This window comes from Penicillium hordei, assembly GCF_028827395.1.
Source record: "Penicillium hordei strain IBT 12815 chromosome Unknown utg000004l_segment0_segment0, whole genome shotgun sequence".
Lineage (NCBI taxonomy): Eukaryota > Fungi > Ascomycota > Eurotiomycetes > Eurotiales > Aspergillaceae > Penicillium > Penicillium hordei.
The window spans coordinates 16,720-31,256 of NW_026623145.1; the positions used below are offsets into that span (position 1 = coordinate 16,720).

At 49.1% G+C, this 14,537-nt stretch overlaps 4 protein-coding genes across 4 annotated transcripts; 3 read left to right on the forward strand and 1 right to left on the reverse strand.

Moving 5' to 3' along the window:
* Positions 1 to 1,426: 1,426 nt before the first annotated feature.
* Positions 1,427 to 3,685, forward strand: N7537_007289 (uncharacterized protein; the record flags this gene model as incomplete). The annotated part of the gene is made up of 4 exons (XM_056898346.1): positions 1,427 to 1,644; positions 1,696 to 2,377; positions 2,435 to 2,683; positions 2,750 to 3,685. 4 exons carry the CDS (start codon positions 1,427 to 1,429, stop codon positions 3,683 to 3,685), a joined length of 2,085 nt encoding a protein of 694 aa, XP_056750422.1.
* A 2,872-nt stretch (positions 3,686 to 6,557) lies between these two features.
* On the forward strand, positions 6,558 to 8,320 carry N7537_007290 (MDR family MFS transporter; the record flags this gene model as incomplete). The annotated part of the gene is made up of 4 exons (XM_056898347.1): positions 6,558 to 6,904; positions 6,960 to 7,094; positions 7,166 to 7,553; positions 7,622 to 8,320. The coding sequence occupies 4 exons, from the start codon at positions 6,558 to 6,560 to the stop codon at positions 8,318 to 8,320; spliced, it is 1,569 nt and encodes a 522-aa protein (XP_056750423.1).
* Positions 8,321 to 9,223: 903 nt separating this feature from the next.
* N7537_007291 (uncharacterized protein) lies at positions 9,224 to 9,462 on the reverse strand (the record flags this gene model as incomplete). Its single annotated transcript, XM_056898348.1, has 2 exons — positions 9,224 to 9,323; positions 9,347 to 9,462. The coding sequence occupies 2 exons, from the start codon at positions 9,460 to 9,462 to the stop codon at positions 9,224 to 9,226; spliced, it is 216 nt and encodes a 71-aa protein (XP_056750424.1).
* A 550-nt stretch (positions 9,463 to 10,012) lies between these two features.
* Positions 10,013 to 14,450, forward strand: N7537_007292 (uncharacterized protein; the record flags this gene model as incomplete). Its single annotated transcript, XM_056898349.1, has 9 exons — positions 10,013 to 10,685; positions 10,751 to 11,169; positions 11,252 to 11,545; positions 11,650 to 11,945; positions 12,004 to 12,165; positions 12,209 to 12,295; positions 12,348 to 12,492; positions 12,580 to 13,596; positions 13,638 to 14,450. The coding sequence occupies 9 exons, from the start codon at positions 10,013 to 10,015 to the stop codon at positions 14,448 to 14,450; spliced, it is 3,906 nt and encodes a 1,301-aa protein (XP_056750425.1).
* Positions 14,451 to 14,537: the final 87 nt, after the last annotated feature.

A 14,537-nucleotide genomic window follows, 5' to 3' on the forward strand; every position in this document is an offset into this window, starting at 1 on the left:
GATAAAGACTTTGTCCTAAAAATCAGGCACGGAGAAAGCGCCCACCCCGACGCGTTTATACACTCCATTGTAGTCTCCCACGTACGATTTCCGGGCTGTGAAAGCGATCGGCGGCCGTAGAAATTCCTTTCTCGTAATCACCTTTGCGGTCGCGATCTAGCCCGTTGCAAAACCGGTCTCGTCAAAGTTATAGACATCGTCGGGATCGATACCGTACGAAAGGATAGTTTTTGAAACGAGAGAAAACCAGTTAAAAATTAACTTCGGGTCTTCGCATTTAGCACGCTGATAATTGTAGCATCTCGAGAATCTACGGGATAGCTTGGAATGTCTTTTAGCGTAATCGTAACCCAATTTTGGCCAGCCGAAGGAGGAAGGGTAGATCCACGCGCCGCGAGTAGCAAGTCTGCCATTTCTCGTACGGTAGAAGGCCGAGGCGCTGCTCCACGAGAATCCATGGAGAGAATCCATGTGAAGTATAAGGGGTCCTAGTGTTTACAGGATAGAACCTGTCAACTTAGGGTAAGATGAGGATGTCTCAGAACAATGGTATTGGAGAGAATACGAAGGCTTATTCTTGGGGAGCTCTCAGGTTCCCCTGGATCGGACTATAACACGAGGCGTAAGAGGAGCGGTCAATCAATACTGACGTGTCTATGTAAGGGCGCTGGCGATTCACCGACAGTTCCCTACGAACATGTACAGGAGGCAGCTACTCCGTGACAATCCATTTCCGAAGCGATTGCTCTTCAGATTCGTTCAATTTATGTGAACTTGGGGGAAGTAGCGTGTTCTGTACAGCCAGTAAGACGGTCGCGTATAGTTGAACGCGGTATTTCAAAGGTCCTAGCACCGAGAGCAATAGAGCTTATTTCTTGTTTCCTAGTAGCCTGAATAGCTAATAAAATCTTACCCTCTTGCTCTGTACGTTTTTAAGAGTATTGAGTACGAATTGGTGGCTTAGTGGTGGCTAAAGAAGAGGGAGATCTATGTAAACTAACGCGTTTTGGGTAGGGTGGCGGCTCGCTTGTGGTGGCAGCTCGGCTTGTGAATTACGTTGTGGCAAATTATGTGGCTAAGTTAACTAGTTAGTTAGTTAACTTGTGTGCAGGCGTGTGCTTAGTCACCTCCGGGTCCCACCACCTTCCGACAATTATCATAAAATGGAAAGTTGTGACATTCGATCTAACATCACATCTACTCGAAACGCCAACATAGCCGGTGTTTGACTGTTTAGTACCTTGGCCGTGGTAAAGTCAAAGAGAGAGAGAGAGCCTATGGCAAGTGAGCAAGCATGTCCCGCTAGGCGACAGTACGTTGGCCGGTTCTTTCTCGTTCCCTTCATATTGAACGCAGGCTCATTAGCTCCTATAGCAAAGGGCGACGGAAGCCATATACACAATTTGCATGGTGTGTTTGCATGTAAATGCTGGCCACCGTTGGTGCTGATGTTAGCAGTGAGGAGTGCAGAAGACGCAAGATCAAATGCGATGGCCAACAACCGTGCCATCGCTGTGGAAATTTGGATCTAACATGTCTTTGGCCTCCCCAACGTCATATTAAAAATGCTGAGTGGAATTTAGGTCGTTATGCGGCTCCTGCGAAGCCAGTTGCGCCAACCGTCGTAGATCCCTCGGATTCTCGGTACTTTCTCGATGCTCTCCTGATACAGATCTTTTGCTAACCATGCTCTAGGGATGTAAAAGCTCTAAGGTCCCAGGTCATTTCACTTCAGGTGGAATTACAGGCTATGTCGGCTCAATTGAAGCAGGCCATAGAATATCGAGATTCCGAACCCAAGATTCAGCAGGACACTCCTACGTCCCGGGAGGGGCAGGGTCACACACACGTTAAGCATTCACATACAAGCAATGTCACGTATCGGAAGGATTGCCTATATCATGGCCCTGCAGGCACTGCTTTCACATTTGACATAGCGCGAGCTAACTTACAGTCCATGGGACTAATGTCCGTGTCGACTGACGACGATAATTCCCTGGACTACTATTCTACCGATGATGACCCTGAGGTATCGCAACATGTACCAGACCCCCTTGACCTCGTGTCACCGGAAGAAGTGCTACGCTTGTGCAAGGCGTTTGCAGAGGAGACCAATGTCATGTATCCATTTCTGGACATGAACAAGATCATGGGCCAAATTGAAATACTTAGAACAGCCCAGGACGCGAAGGGAAGCCGGACGATCTCGGGCGATGACAGAGATATCATCGTCCTTGTGCTGGCAATATCTCTGATAAGAGAGAGCGCCGGAGAGAGCGAGCTAGGCAGGTCGTTGTTCCATTCGATCAGGAATCGTTTAGATAAGAGGATTTGGGCTCCATTATCTATCACTGGCATCAGTTCTCTGGTTTTAGCGGTGAGACCCATTTGACTTCCCTATATTACCAAGGATATAGTGTCTGAACTACTATAGGCTCGGTACTATTTCTATGCGGATGAAGACGAAAGAATGGCTTGGCGGACAATCGGCATCGCTGCAAGACAATGTTTTGAATTAGGGCTACATCATCTGCAGGGATACTCGAAGTTCGATGAAGAGGCCTCTCGGTCAGCCCTCGTCCTATTCTGGTCGGTTTTTGCCCTAGATCGCCGCTGGAGTTTTGGGACTGGGTTGCCGTTTTCAATACAAGAAGAAGATATCGATCTATCCCTGCCAGAGCCAGTATGTGCAACCTAACAATTGTCCGAAAAGTTATTTGGATCAAATATATACTAACTTCGTCACCAGGACGATTCTCATAAGTATCTTAAGACCATGATTCCATACTGTCGACTTAGCACCAAAGTCTGGTATTCCGGTCTCGGGACAGGTGCGATCTCGAAACTACGCAGGGATGGCATGGAAAGCCTTGATTCACAGGTCCTTCAATGGCACCAACAGATGCCAGAATCCCTCAAGTGCCCAAACCCATACAGCGTCGAAGTTGGACTCCCTACGATCCCGAGAATACTTCAAATTCAAATGTATGTCCGGACAAATACCATGCGCGTCTTGATCTACCGGCCAATTCTCTATAGCTACACCAATATCATGCAGGATATGCCGCATGCAGTGTTATGTGTACACCTTGCCAAAGACACGATACGTATCCTGTATCATACGCACAAGGCTACCAAGTTCTACAAAACCCATCAGACGCTATTCAATTTTTTTATTCTGTCTTCTCTGGCAATTATCCTTTTGGCATGTTTTCATGATCCGGCGGACTTCTGTTCTTGTGTCCAAGAGGAGGTCTTCATGGCCCTTGAACTCGTCAAGGTTTTGAACTCCAAGTCGCGAGTTGCGAGACGACTGTGGAAATCAATTCGAGATCTTCGGGAGGTTGGTGAGAGGCTCGGCGTCCTATCTCCTGCCAGCCCTGTCGAGAAATCTCAAACCTCGACAGTATTTCATGACACAGACATTCAGCCATTTTCTGTGAATAGCGTTGACGAAACTGATGTCCCGATGCCTGGAACCAGAGTGAGCGCCGAGCTGACAGGCCTGTTGCAAGAAATTGGGATTTATCACCCTCTCACAACTGTGTACCTTAGCCAGGGTAATGAAAACAATGAATTCGACAACCGCCCTCCGGAGCTATCGTGGGAAAATCTTACGGCACCTCAGTGGAGCAACGCTGATGGACTATCTGAGGTCCTGAATCCGCTATTATGGAATTGGTAGTGTCTTGTCTTTCAAAGCAAATTGACAATAGTTTTTGTTACGATTTACTCGGAGAATATTCCTACCGTACATCGAGTGTTATTCTGCTTTTCGTAATTAGAAGGTCGATATTATTATTATTATTATTATATGCTGTGCTTTCACAAACTAAAAATCGCCAGATTTCTATCGTTCTTCCATCGCCTGGATGAAGGCGACAATATGCAGAGTCGAGGAACGAAATTTCCCGTGCTCTAGAGTGCTCCCCCACTAGGCATGGGTCACTCACTAGAAATGGCAGCTTAATGACGGTCAAATATTCAAGGAAAGATATGGTCTATCGGTATCCAAGGGCCTTATATACTATAAAAGAGAGACTTGATGATAGGACAGGCTATAATGATAGAGATACAACTACTAATGATAGATTCTATTGGTTGATAATGACTAACTAAGGGGAGAAGAGAGAGTAGGGGACGATAGAAGATAGTGACAGAAAGCTGGTGTACAAACAATGTATGGTATAAATGACCAATGTTGATAACTCTAACTAAAATGACAAAACCCGCTATTTCAACAATCTGTGCGGACAATAATAACTAACTATAATATGCACTTTTGTATGGTATGCCTAGTACCTAATATCATATAATGTTTCCGGTATATTACCTTGTTTCTACTATATATTCGGACTTGGTATTCGATATACCCCCTAGTTCTTAAAGCCTATATTTTCCTAGCTTTAAGAGCTATTAATTTCTTTATTTCTATACTCTCTTTAAATAGCCTCTATCTCTCGGATTAGATAACTAATCTCTCTTATCCTAATTAGCTCTCTAAAGAGATACTACTTCTACCTTAGAAGCGCTTTCGTGAGGCTATCTATTAGTATAGCCGTAGTTAGAACATAGTTAATATTAACTCGACCCTCGTTAACCTCCTATCTTATCTAGTAACGATTAATATTAATATATCGGAGCTTCGTATATATCGCCGCCCCTTCCTTTATTAATAAATCGACGGTTTACTAGTTATCGTATATAATAGATAGTAGGTAGTTAGGTTAGAAACCTAATATAGAGAGGACTCGACGCTACTACTATATAGTTTTACCTACCTCGGCTAGAGCTAGTAGCTCTACCTCTATAGTCGACGTTGTTACCGTCTTCTACTTAGTTACTTTCTAATTAATTAGGCCCTTATATAGCTTATAAATATAACCCTCGGAGCTTTTCCTATCCTTTTTATCTCTAAACGATATATCGCTTATAAATTTAATTGATTTTATAGGTAGCTAAAGACTTAGTTTAGGATTTAAACTAAGGTTTTTATTATATCGATCTTAACGATCTATCTTTTTAGAACTATACTCGATAGCCTAGTACCTAGTTTTATATAGATATTATATAACTCGGTTAATAGTATTAATATACTTAGGACCAAGGTTAGTTAGGAACTTAGCCAGTTGAGCTATAGCTTTTATAGTATCTAGCTAGACAATAGTAGTAACTAGTATACTAACTAGATCCTACTTTAGCCTAGAAACTATAAATCTAACTCGGTAACGCTGCTCTATTATATAGAATTAATTAATCGATAGCTAATAGGGATCCTACTTTCCTTATAGTAATTAAATTATATCTTACTATTATACTTTTAATATAGCTATCTTAGTATAACTAAAGCTTTTTTTATTCCTGTTAATAGATACTCTATAAGTCAGGGTAGGTGCCTGTCAATCAGGTAGGAGAAGGTAACTATTACGGACCTATCCGTCACCAATCAGAGGTGACCCACTAGGCACACCTATTCTAGCAAGAGAACCACCACGTGACTATGTCTATCTACTAACGCTAAGAAGGGGTGGATAGTCACCGTGACTCCGGTAGATATACTCTAGGGAGTATATCTTAGGGAGTAGAGAACGAAGGATATATAAGGACACTCCCTTGGGGGGTATAGAATATGTAGATTACTAGGACATAGAAGAGAAATATGTCTAGATAGACCAGTTAGTTAGTTGATTTAATTTAATGGCGTTATGGTTGGGGTAAATGCATTTAAATTTAATAGGTTGGGTGGGGTGTCTAGCTCGGGGGTTTGTCCAGCTCGGTAGTGGAATACGTTAGATAGACTAGTTAGTTAGTTAGTTAGTTGATTTAACTTAATGGCGTTATGGTTGAGATAAATGTATTTAAATTTAATATGTTAGGTGGGGTGTCTAGCTCGCTTATGTGTCTAGTTCGCATGTGAAATATGTAAGTGCGTAACACAAAGCCATTACTTATATATATCCAGCCTACATATATATCATAGTTTAGTGACAGCACTAGATCGGCAATTGACGGTCCAAACGGGAGTAACTTCCGTTATACGATGGTAAACAACTAGCAGGTCACGGCAGTAGACACTCCATACAACGGTTTGGGAGGCCTCTACATGTTTACAGGAAGTCGAGCTAAGGAAGTCCCGTCTGACCCACTACTGCAGGCGCCGGAGCTTAGATAGGAGTTCAACGCCGGGGCGCCGGAGCTTATCTGAGCTAAGCCTCTCCCTTGATCAATCCTGACCAATAGCCAGGCTTAGCTTCAAGTAAAGCATTTGCGAGGTGAAGGGTCGGAGTTTGAGGTGTGGGTGTTCTGCCATCTGTCACAACACAGTCTGTCGACGTTTCGATTCTTCCACAGATCTTCCACCTCCTACAGATAGGCGATCCATCTGTTGACCTGGATTTAACCATGGCCGGCACTATAGAAAACAACGAGAAAGGGCTGCCCTTAGAAAAATTAGAGACAGTAGCCGAGCAGCAAGACTCCGAAACCGATTTCTGCCTATGGCAGCAACTCCCAGTCTTCATCGCAATGGGCTTGGCCATCTTCATTCTAGGACTTGTATGTTCCCTCTTCTTCAAAGAGGTCGCACCGTTTTGCTAACAAGTTTGATGCGCGTTCAGGACAACACGATCGTTGGCACGGCAACGCCAACGATAAGCAATGGATTCCACTCTCTTACTGACATCGGTTGGTATGGCTCGGCCTACCAATTATCAACCTGCTCAACGCAGTTTCTGTTCGGCAAACTGTACACCATGTTCCGCGTGAAATGGTTGCTGGTCATCTCTGTTGCAATACTCGAAATCGGATCCATCGTCTCTGCCGCTGCGCCCAATTCGGCTGCCTTCATCGTTGGGCGTGCGATTGCTGGCTGTGGCGCTTCGGGGGTTCTTAATGGTGTTCTGATGTAAGTAGAAGAACTCTTACTACAGCATGGTCGGCTGACTGACGTGATGATGTAGTGCTGGCTCGCATACGGTACCGTTGCGCTGGAGGCCAATCTTCAATAGTACTGTCGGGGGGCTGGAGTGCATTGCCATGATCGTAGCTCCAGTGATTGGCGGCGCTCTGACAACCTATGTTACTTGGAGGTGGTGGTAGGTGCTCCTCCGTCCTCATCGCATCCTCCAACGTGAGCATACCCTTGCTGATGCTCCCTCCTTGCTAGTTTTTGGCTGAACCTCCCGATTGGGGGGTTCACTCTAGCCGTACTAATTTTCGTCTTCAAGCAGCCGCCGGGTCAAAAGGGTGTGGAGAAGTCGTTATTGTCAAAAACCAAGCAGCTCAACATCCCGAGTCTGCTCGTCTTTACCGGCAGCATCGTCTGTTTGCTGCTTGCCCTCCAGTGGGGCGGCACAACGTACCCCTGGAGCAGTGGACAAGTGGTCACGCCCCTGGTTGTTGCAGGCGTTTCATTTGCTGCATTTCTGGCGTACGAGACTCTCCGCAAAGACGAGGCTATGATTCCGCGCTCGGTCATTCTCGATCGGACGGCAGGGCTGTGTATGCTTTATGCATTTTGCTCTTCCGCGGCGTTTAATGTGATTGACTACTTCGTGAGTCCCCCCTTGACATGACATTCTCCATCGAACAGGCTCGCTCACTCGCCATGTCATACGCATAGCTTCCGATCTGGTTTCAAGCAATCAAGGGCGCGACGGCCACCAAATCGGGACAAATGCTGCTCCCCTCAATCATTGGGCTCTCTGTGGCGGCCATAAGCTCGGGCTTTATCCTCTCCGCAATCGGGTACTACACACCGCTGATGTTACTGGGCTCCGCCATGATGGCAATAGGCTTCGGATTCTTCACTACATTCCAACCCTCGACCACACATGCCGCCTGGATTGGGTGGCAAGTGATGTTGGGCATAGGCACTGGGCTGTCGTTCCCACAGCCATGGTCAGCGACGCAGACAGTGCTCGCAGCAAAAGATGTGCCCCTCGGGCTGGCAGGCGTGGGCTTTGCTATCAGCCTTGCCGCGGCGGTGTCGATTTCGGTGTCCCAGAATGTGTTTACTAATCTGCTCCGCGAGGGTTTGCAGGCAGGTGCTATCCCCGGCGTGGATGCTGGCGATATCATCCAGCAAGGTGCGACGGGCTTCTTGCAGCATATCGCGGAGAATGAGAGGGAATCGGTGCTGATGATATATAACTCTGCCGTGACAAGCTGCTTCTGGCTGCCCGTCGCGGCCGCCTGTGTAGGGTTTGTTGCAGCCTTGGGAATGAACTGGAATTCGGTCAAAGGAAAGCAAAAGGAGGGCGATGAGGAGGAGAAGAAGAAGAAGAACGAAACTGGAAGTGAGAGAGAGCTGGTTGCGTAGGCGCACACGTAGGATTGTCCAAGAAGGATGCTTTCAGGACGCGTCAGGTATTATAATGTCACCTGCGCAGAGTGTCTAGGGACAGTCGAGTCAGAACGTTGAGGATTCCGGATATAAGGCTCCGCATACTTAGCCGTCAGGTTCAGGTCAGAATCTATGATAACTGCCAAGACCTTCCTAAGTAGGCTATCCGATAATCAGGTTGCCAATTGGAATAATTTGGATTTTACGCATACTTCAACCTGATCAGATTAAGGTCAGGTTCAGATTAGGATACAAACTCGTAACCTGACACGTCCGAATTTCCTAATCTAGTAACCTGATATTAATCTTGATGAATCGAACGTCGGACAGCACATGCACTAATATTAAAAGCAATTTTGTACGAGAGCTTACTCATGGCAACATGCGTGCGAGTCTTGAATGGCCGGTACGCTCGGGGTGGTTCGTGTCGAAAGTCGAAAGGCGGAGTGACTGCACCTGTCGCGACAGTGGGCTCAGGCCCCAACTTCAACCTGCCAGCTTCATCTTTTTCGGCGACCTCGATCGGCTTCAGTAGTGACAGACGCCCATCGCTTGGCGCCCGAAGCTTTTTTACGACAACTGTGACTATGAGGGTTACAGAAAGGAAGATGGCCGCAAGCCATGTGGGTAGAGAAGCCATCATTGTGGATGTTGAAGACAAGACGTGAGTTCGGCATTTGTTGCCAACCTTCATGTATTTTCATCCATGCAGCAGCCCAGGTACTGATATCTCCTTGTCTGAATAAAGCGCTGGGAAAATCATCCGACACCTGCATCAACCGGCGGGGGAGTGCCGGCGAGCCCCGTTGAGCTCCGGTCGTAGTGTCTCACATATTATCCGTAAACTGTCAGCAGTGAAGGGCTAGCAACAAGATCGGTTCAAACAGCAAAAGCCTTACCTCCGAGCACCTTGTCGGAGGCATCCTCTGCAACTTCGATCCATGGGTGACGAAAGATCCCACAAAATGCGCCATTGTCTCTGAAGACGAACAACTTACGTACTCAGAACTGGACTCTCGCTCGCGCCAGCTCGCATCGAATTTAGCATAGCATGGGGTCGGGCTGGAGGACGTCGTGGCCTTTTGTTTTCCCAAATCTGTGCACGCCGTCATTGCCATACTCGAGTTCCTTGGCTGTGGCGCTGCGTTCACGGATTTTCCTCCCAATGCACCGAAGGTCAGGAAAAAGGAAATTTTGACTGTCTGTAAATCCAAGGATGTTGTTTGTGGAGAGGAGCAGGAAGGGATCTTGGATGGTCTACATGTTCTAATTGTCCCTGTTGGAGACGACACGTATCGCCAACATGAGCCGGCCGTAGCGTTCTTAAGCCCCAGCAACAACGACGCTGCGTGTGTTTTGTTTACATCAGGGTCAACGGCCAGTACGTCGCCTTTCCCCCCAAATGCAAAAACACTGCTACTGACCAAGACTCATCCCAGAACCGAAAGGCGTCGTTTATGAGCACGGCAACATCCTCATTGCATCAGAAACATGGGGAGCGTATCCCGGCCACGGACCTCGTTCGCGGATCCTACAATGGTGTTGATTCACTTTCGGTATCGTGATACCTCCGTGTCCTCGTTGCGCAGACAATACTAAGATGTCCATGTCTTAGACGTGAGCATTGTAGAAACCATTGTCGCTCTCATTCTTGCAGCCTGCATCTGCATGCCAACCGACGAACAGCGCACGCAGGGCACAGAGGCCTTCGTCAACCGAGTCAATGCCGACTGGGCCTTCTTCACTCCCTCTGTGGCGCGTACCCTCGATCCTACACGCATGCCCGGACTCAAGACAGTCATGCTCAGCGGAGAAGCAACGAGCAAAGAAATCGTCGCTCGCTGGGCGCCTAACCGCCGTCTCGTCAACAGTAACGGGCCATATGAGTGTACAGTATACTTCTCGTTTGCAGAACTGCGTGATGAGGGCGCAGATGTACGCAACGTCGGCGTCCCCTGTTTCAATGGTTACATAGTCAGTCCAGACGATGTAAACATCCTGATAGACGACGAAGCTGGGACAGGAGCCCCTGCTACAGACGAGCTTCTTATTCAGGGGCCTACCGTTGTTCGGGGTTATCTGCATGATGGCAGGTCGGCGGCATTCGTTGACCCACCGGCCTGGTATGACGGTGTTTTGGGACCAGACGCGCGGTTCTACCTCACCGGGGATATCGCAGAACTCTGTAAGGACCACCACGTCAATATTCGCGGGCAGAAGGTCGACCTCGACGAGATTCGCCATCATTTACTGTCGTGGATTCCGGATTTGCAGGACTTTGTCGCCCTTTTCGAGGGGTTCTCGACAACGCAACAACACTGGCGGGCGTTTGTCGTTTCTCGTTCCATTTGGACGCCGAGTCAATGATGGAAGGGCTTCTCGTGGCTCTGGTTCATGCCTGTGAAGCCCTGAAAGAGATTGTCGCCCGATACATGCTTTCTACTCTCTTCATACCTTTGACGGCTATCCCATTGACTGCCTATTCAAAGCTTGACCTTGCTACCTTGCGCGCACTCCTGGTGTCTCTGGACACAGCTCAAGAAAGAAGGTTCGCTCTTCAAGAGCGTGAGTTTGAGCCTCTTGTCACCGAAGACGAATTAATACTGTGCGATATCTTGGCCGTGCAATTGGGATTAGCAATATCTGATATCAACAGCAACATGGGGTTCGTCCAACTTGGTAGCGACTCGATCAAGGACATGAGCGTCGCGAAGGAATTAGGCCATAGGGGCAAGTACCTTCCAGCCCAGACGATGTTGTTATCACCCACGATCAAAGATATGGCACAGACAATCACACTAGCCGTGGCTTCCTCGTTACCCGAGGTCCCTGCTCCCTTCTCCCTTCTAAGTGCTGGAAACACTGGAAGAAGGAGTCCGCCATGTATTTCTATGCACGGCTCTTCAGGAGGGCTTTCTTGCGATCTCGTCTCGAGACAGACGTGCGAACGGGGCGAGATATGTCTTTAAAATGGGCCTGGGAGCTGATGCACACGCATTGTCTGCTTCATGGCTCGCAACTGTCTCAGCCATCGAAATTCTACGAACGCGGTTTTTCTTGAGTCCCACCGACGGTCTTGTGCAAGTCATCGTCGACGACGGGGACGGGAACTTGCCTTCCTTTGAGAACTTGGCGGACTTGCTACAGTCCCACAACAGCAAGCACATCGGTCTAGGAGGTCATATGGCCAGAGCTGGTCTTGTCAGAAATCCACAGCTCTTTGTCTTGTCGATGCACCACGCAATTTTCGACCTTTTCACTTGCGTCTCGTCTTGCACACATTTAAAGCTGCGTATACCTAACAGTCGCTGCCGCCAGTGCTTCCATTCACAATAGCACTGGACGAGCGGCGAGACACCACCCCTGCGGCTGCTAGCGAGGCCTTTTGGAAGTGTACCTTGGAGCACAGTTCGGTATCGAACTGGCCACTTCCAGCACCTACAAACTCGCTGGCAGCCGAAAGTGAATGGGCAAATTGCTCTCGAAAGCTCGACATTCCCTCACCAGCCGCCGGAGAGAAAACAAATACCGCCGTCACGACATATCTGCAAGCAGCATGGGCTCTGCTCCTCGGTGCATACCAAGGCAGCGACCATGTCGTGTACGCGATGGCTGTTTCTGGCCTGGAATGAGACGCTGCGGTGCGCTCCAAATTGCAGGACCCATGCTTGCCACCTGCCCCTTATGCTTGCGTACGAGTCAAGCGGAGACGGTGGGCGGTCTGCTCGAATCTGTACAGAGGACTACTGTCAAGACTACTCGCCACGCGCACTTGGGTGTACAGAGAATTGCTCATCTGGGCGAAGACGAGAGGCGCGCGTGTACGTTCCGGACGATGCTTGTGGTGCAGCCTGATCTTATCAGCACAGAGCTGCTCCACAATATCGACTTGCATCTCGATACTGAGCTGACACAAGAAGAAGCTCTTGCATCATACGCATGCTGGGTGGAGTGCGTACCGAGTGGAGGTCATCTGACGCTGAAGATGGAATACTTGCCTCAGGCTGTCAGCGTGGACGGGCCCAGTGTCCTTCCTTTTCTGTGTTCTTATCCAGGCTCTCCCTGACGACACCATATCAGCACCTGCGCTCTTTCCACCGCAGGGTCTGGCGGTGGCTCATCCGCGCCATGAGGCTGCTGTGACCGAAGTTTGCCAGCAGACTGTCCATGAATATATCTTCAATGCCAATCAAAAACATCCGAACAAGCAAGCTGTTGTTGGCTGGAACGGCTAGATCACGTACCGAGAGCTAGACCAGCTTTCAAAGCGCTTGGCTCTCAGACTACGGCGTCTTGGGCTTGGCATCGGAGACGTGGTACCCTTCCACACACATAAGTCGACCTGGATGATGGTCGGCTTACTCGCGGTCCTGCGCGCAGGCGGAACGATTATGTTCCTCGACATGAACAATCCGACCTCGCGGAACCAAGAGATTCTGAACCAGCTTCGCCCCTATACTACGTTGATAGTTTGCTCTCCAGGAGTGGAGCAGTTTTGGTCTGCCGACGTGAAGTGCACTGTTGAGCTCGGGGCAGACCTCAAGTCGGACTTCAGTTGCGCGCTCGCCGCCTCACTACCGCGCAGGTACCCCATGAAACAGTCGCCTACCTGTTTTTTTACCAGCAGGACGAGCGGAACTTCAAAAGGCATCGAAGTTGAACATAGATCGTATCTCACAGCTGCACTGGCTCGATTGGGCCCATTCGAACGCACGGTTCGCTCCCGCGTCCTTCAATTAACCCCTTTCTCCGACGTTTCCATTAGCAATATGTGGACACACGCTACTAGCAGGCGGGGCAATCATTATGCCATCCAGGCGCTCGTGCCATCCAAGGCCGAGCGCCTGGATGACCTCGCAGGTGCGATATCTCGGTATGCCGCCACAGACGTCAGCCTAACTCCAACCGTCGCCACCCTGCTACATCCTAACCAAGTGCCGAGTCTGGAAGTCTTGGTGCTGGCTGGCGAAGCCCCCAATGAAGCGCTCTATGACACATGGCTTTCTACCCTCGTTCGTTTGTACAACGCCTATGGTCCGACCGAACGCAGCATTTTGGCGACAGCCACCCGTGCTGTTGCTGGTGCTCCACGTAACATTGGCCATGTCACTTGCGGCCACGCGTGGGTAACGCATCCTGAAAACCCGCACGTTCGCATGCAGCTGGGCACAGTAGGGGAGCTGCTGATCGAGGGCTCGGGCCTCCAACGGGGTTACTACCGCAACGAGCCAGCGAAATTGCAAAGCTTTGTCGTGAACTTGCCGTGGGCAACTCCAGGTCGACGGTTTTATAGAACGGTGACCTGGTCCGGGCGAACTTGGACGGCTCCACCTATCTGCGCCGCCGGGACCAACAAATAAAGCTAAGAGGCGTGAGAATCGAGGTGGCCGAGATCGAAACAAAACTGCTCTCGGCTGGGGCTGGTGTTGTCCATGAAGAATGTGTGGATATTGTCAAATTGCAGGGGAAAGAGGTCTTAGTCTCAATATGCACTGTGCGCGGCGATTCAGCTCAATCGCTGCAAACCCGATGGCACGTCCTCATCGCGCCTGTCGTTCAGGTCTTCCGCACCCGACTACCCCGATACATGATGCCGACACTCTTCATGGCTTTGCCCGCGCTCCTGGCAACAGTCACTGGGAAACGGGATCGAAAGAAGCTACGCAGTATTGTGTGCAATATTCCAGCCGATGAACTCCGAAGCTACACCGCTTCACATCTCGGCCTGCAAGCGAGTTCGCACTGTGAAAAGAGCGACCCGGACTGGGAATTGGCAACGCCTGAACTCACCCTTACACAAGCTCTTTGGATTGAAGCCCTGGACCTTGGCGCCGATAGCAAAGTGCAAATGAATCCCTTATCCAACTTTTTTGACCATGGCGGAGATTCTGTCGTCGTTATGCGCCTCGTTGCCCTTTGTCGGAGCCGCTGTCAGCGACAAATCGGTGTAGCCGACATTTACAAACGACCAACTTTGATGGACCTGGCATTTGCGCTGAGAGAATCAACTGACACTGTCTCAAGGACACCGTCCAGCCCTATCACAGCACCTTTCTCCATGCTCGGCCCATGGCGGCAGCATAATGCCGTTCTCGCTGCCCTCTGAACAGCAGGATGATGATCTGGTCAAGCTGATTGTCAGTGGTCCTGCGTAAGACAACTCAGGTGGCGGCAATACCTCCCCCTTGGTGCT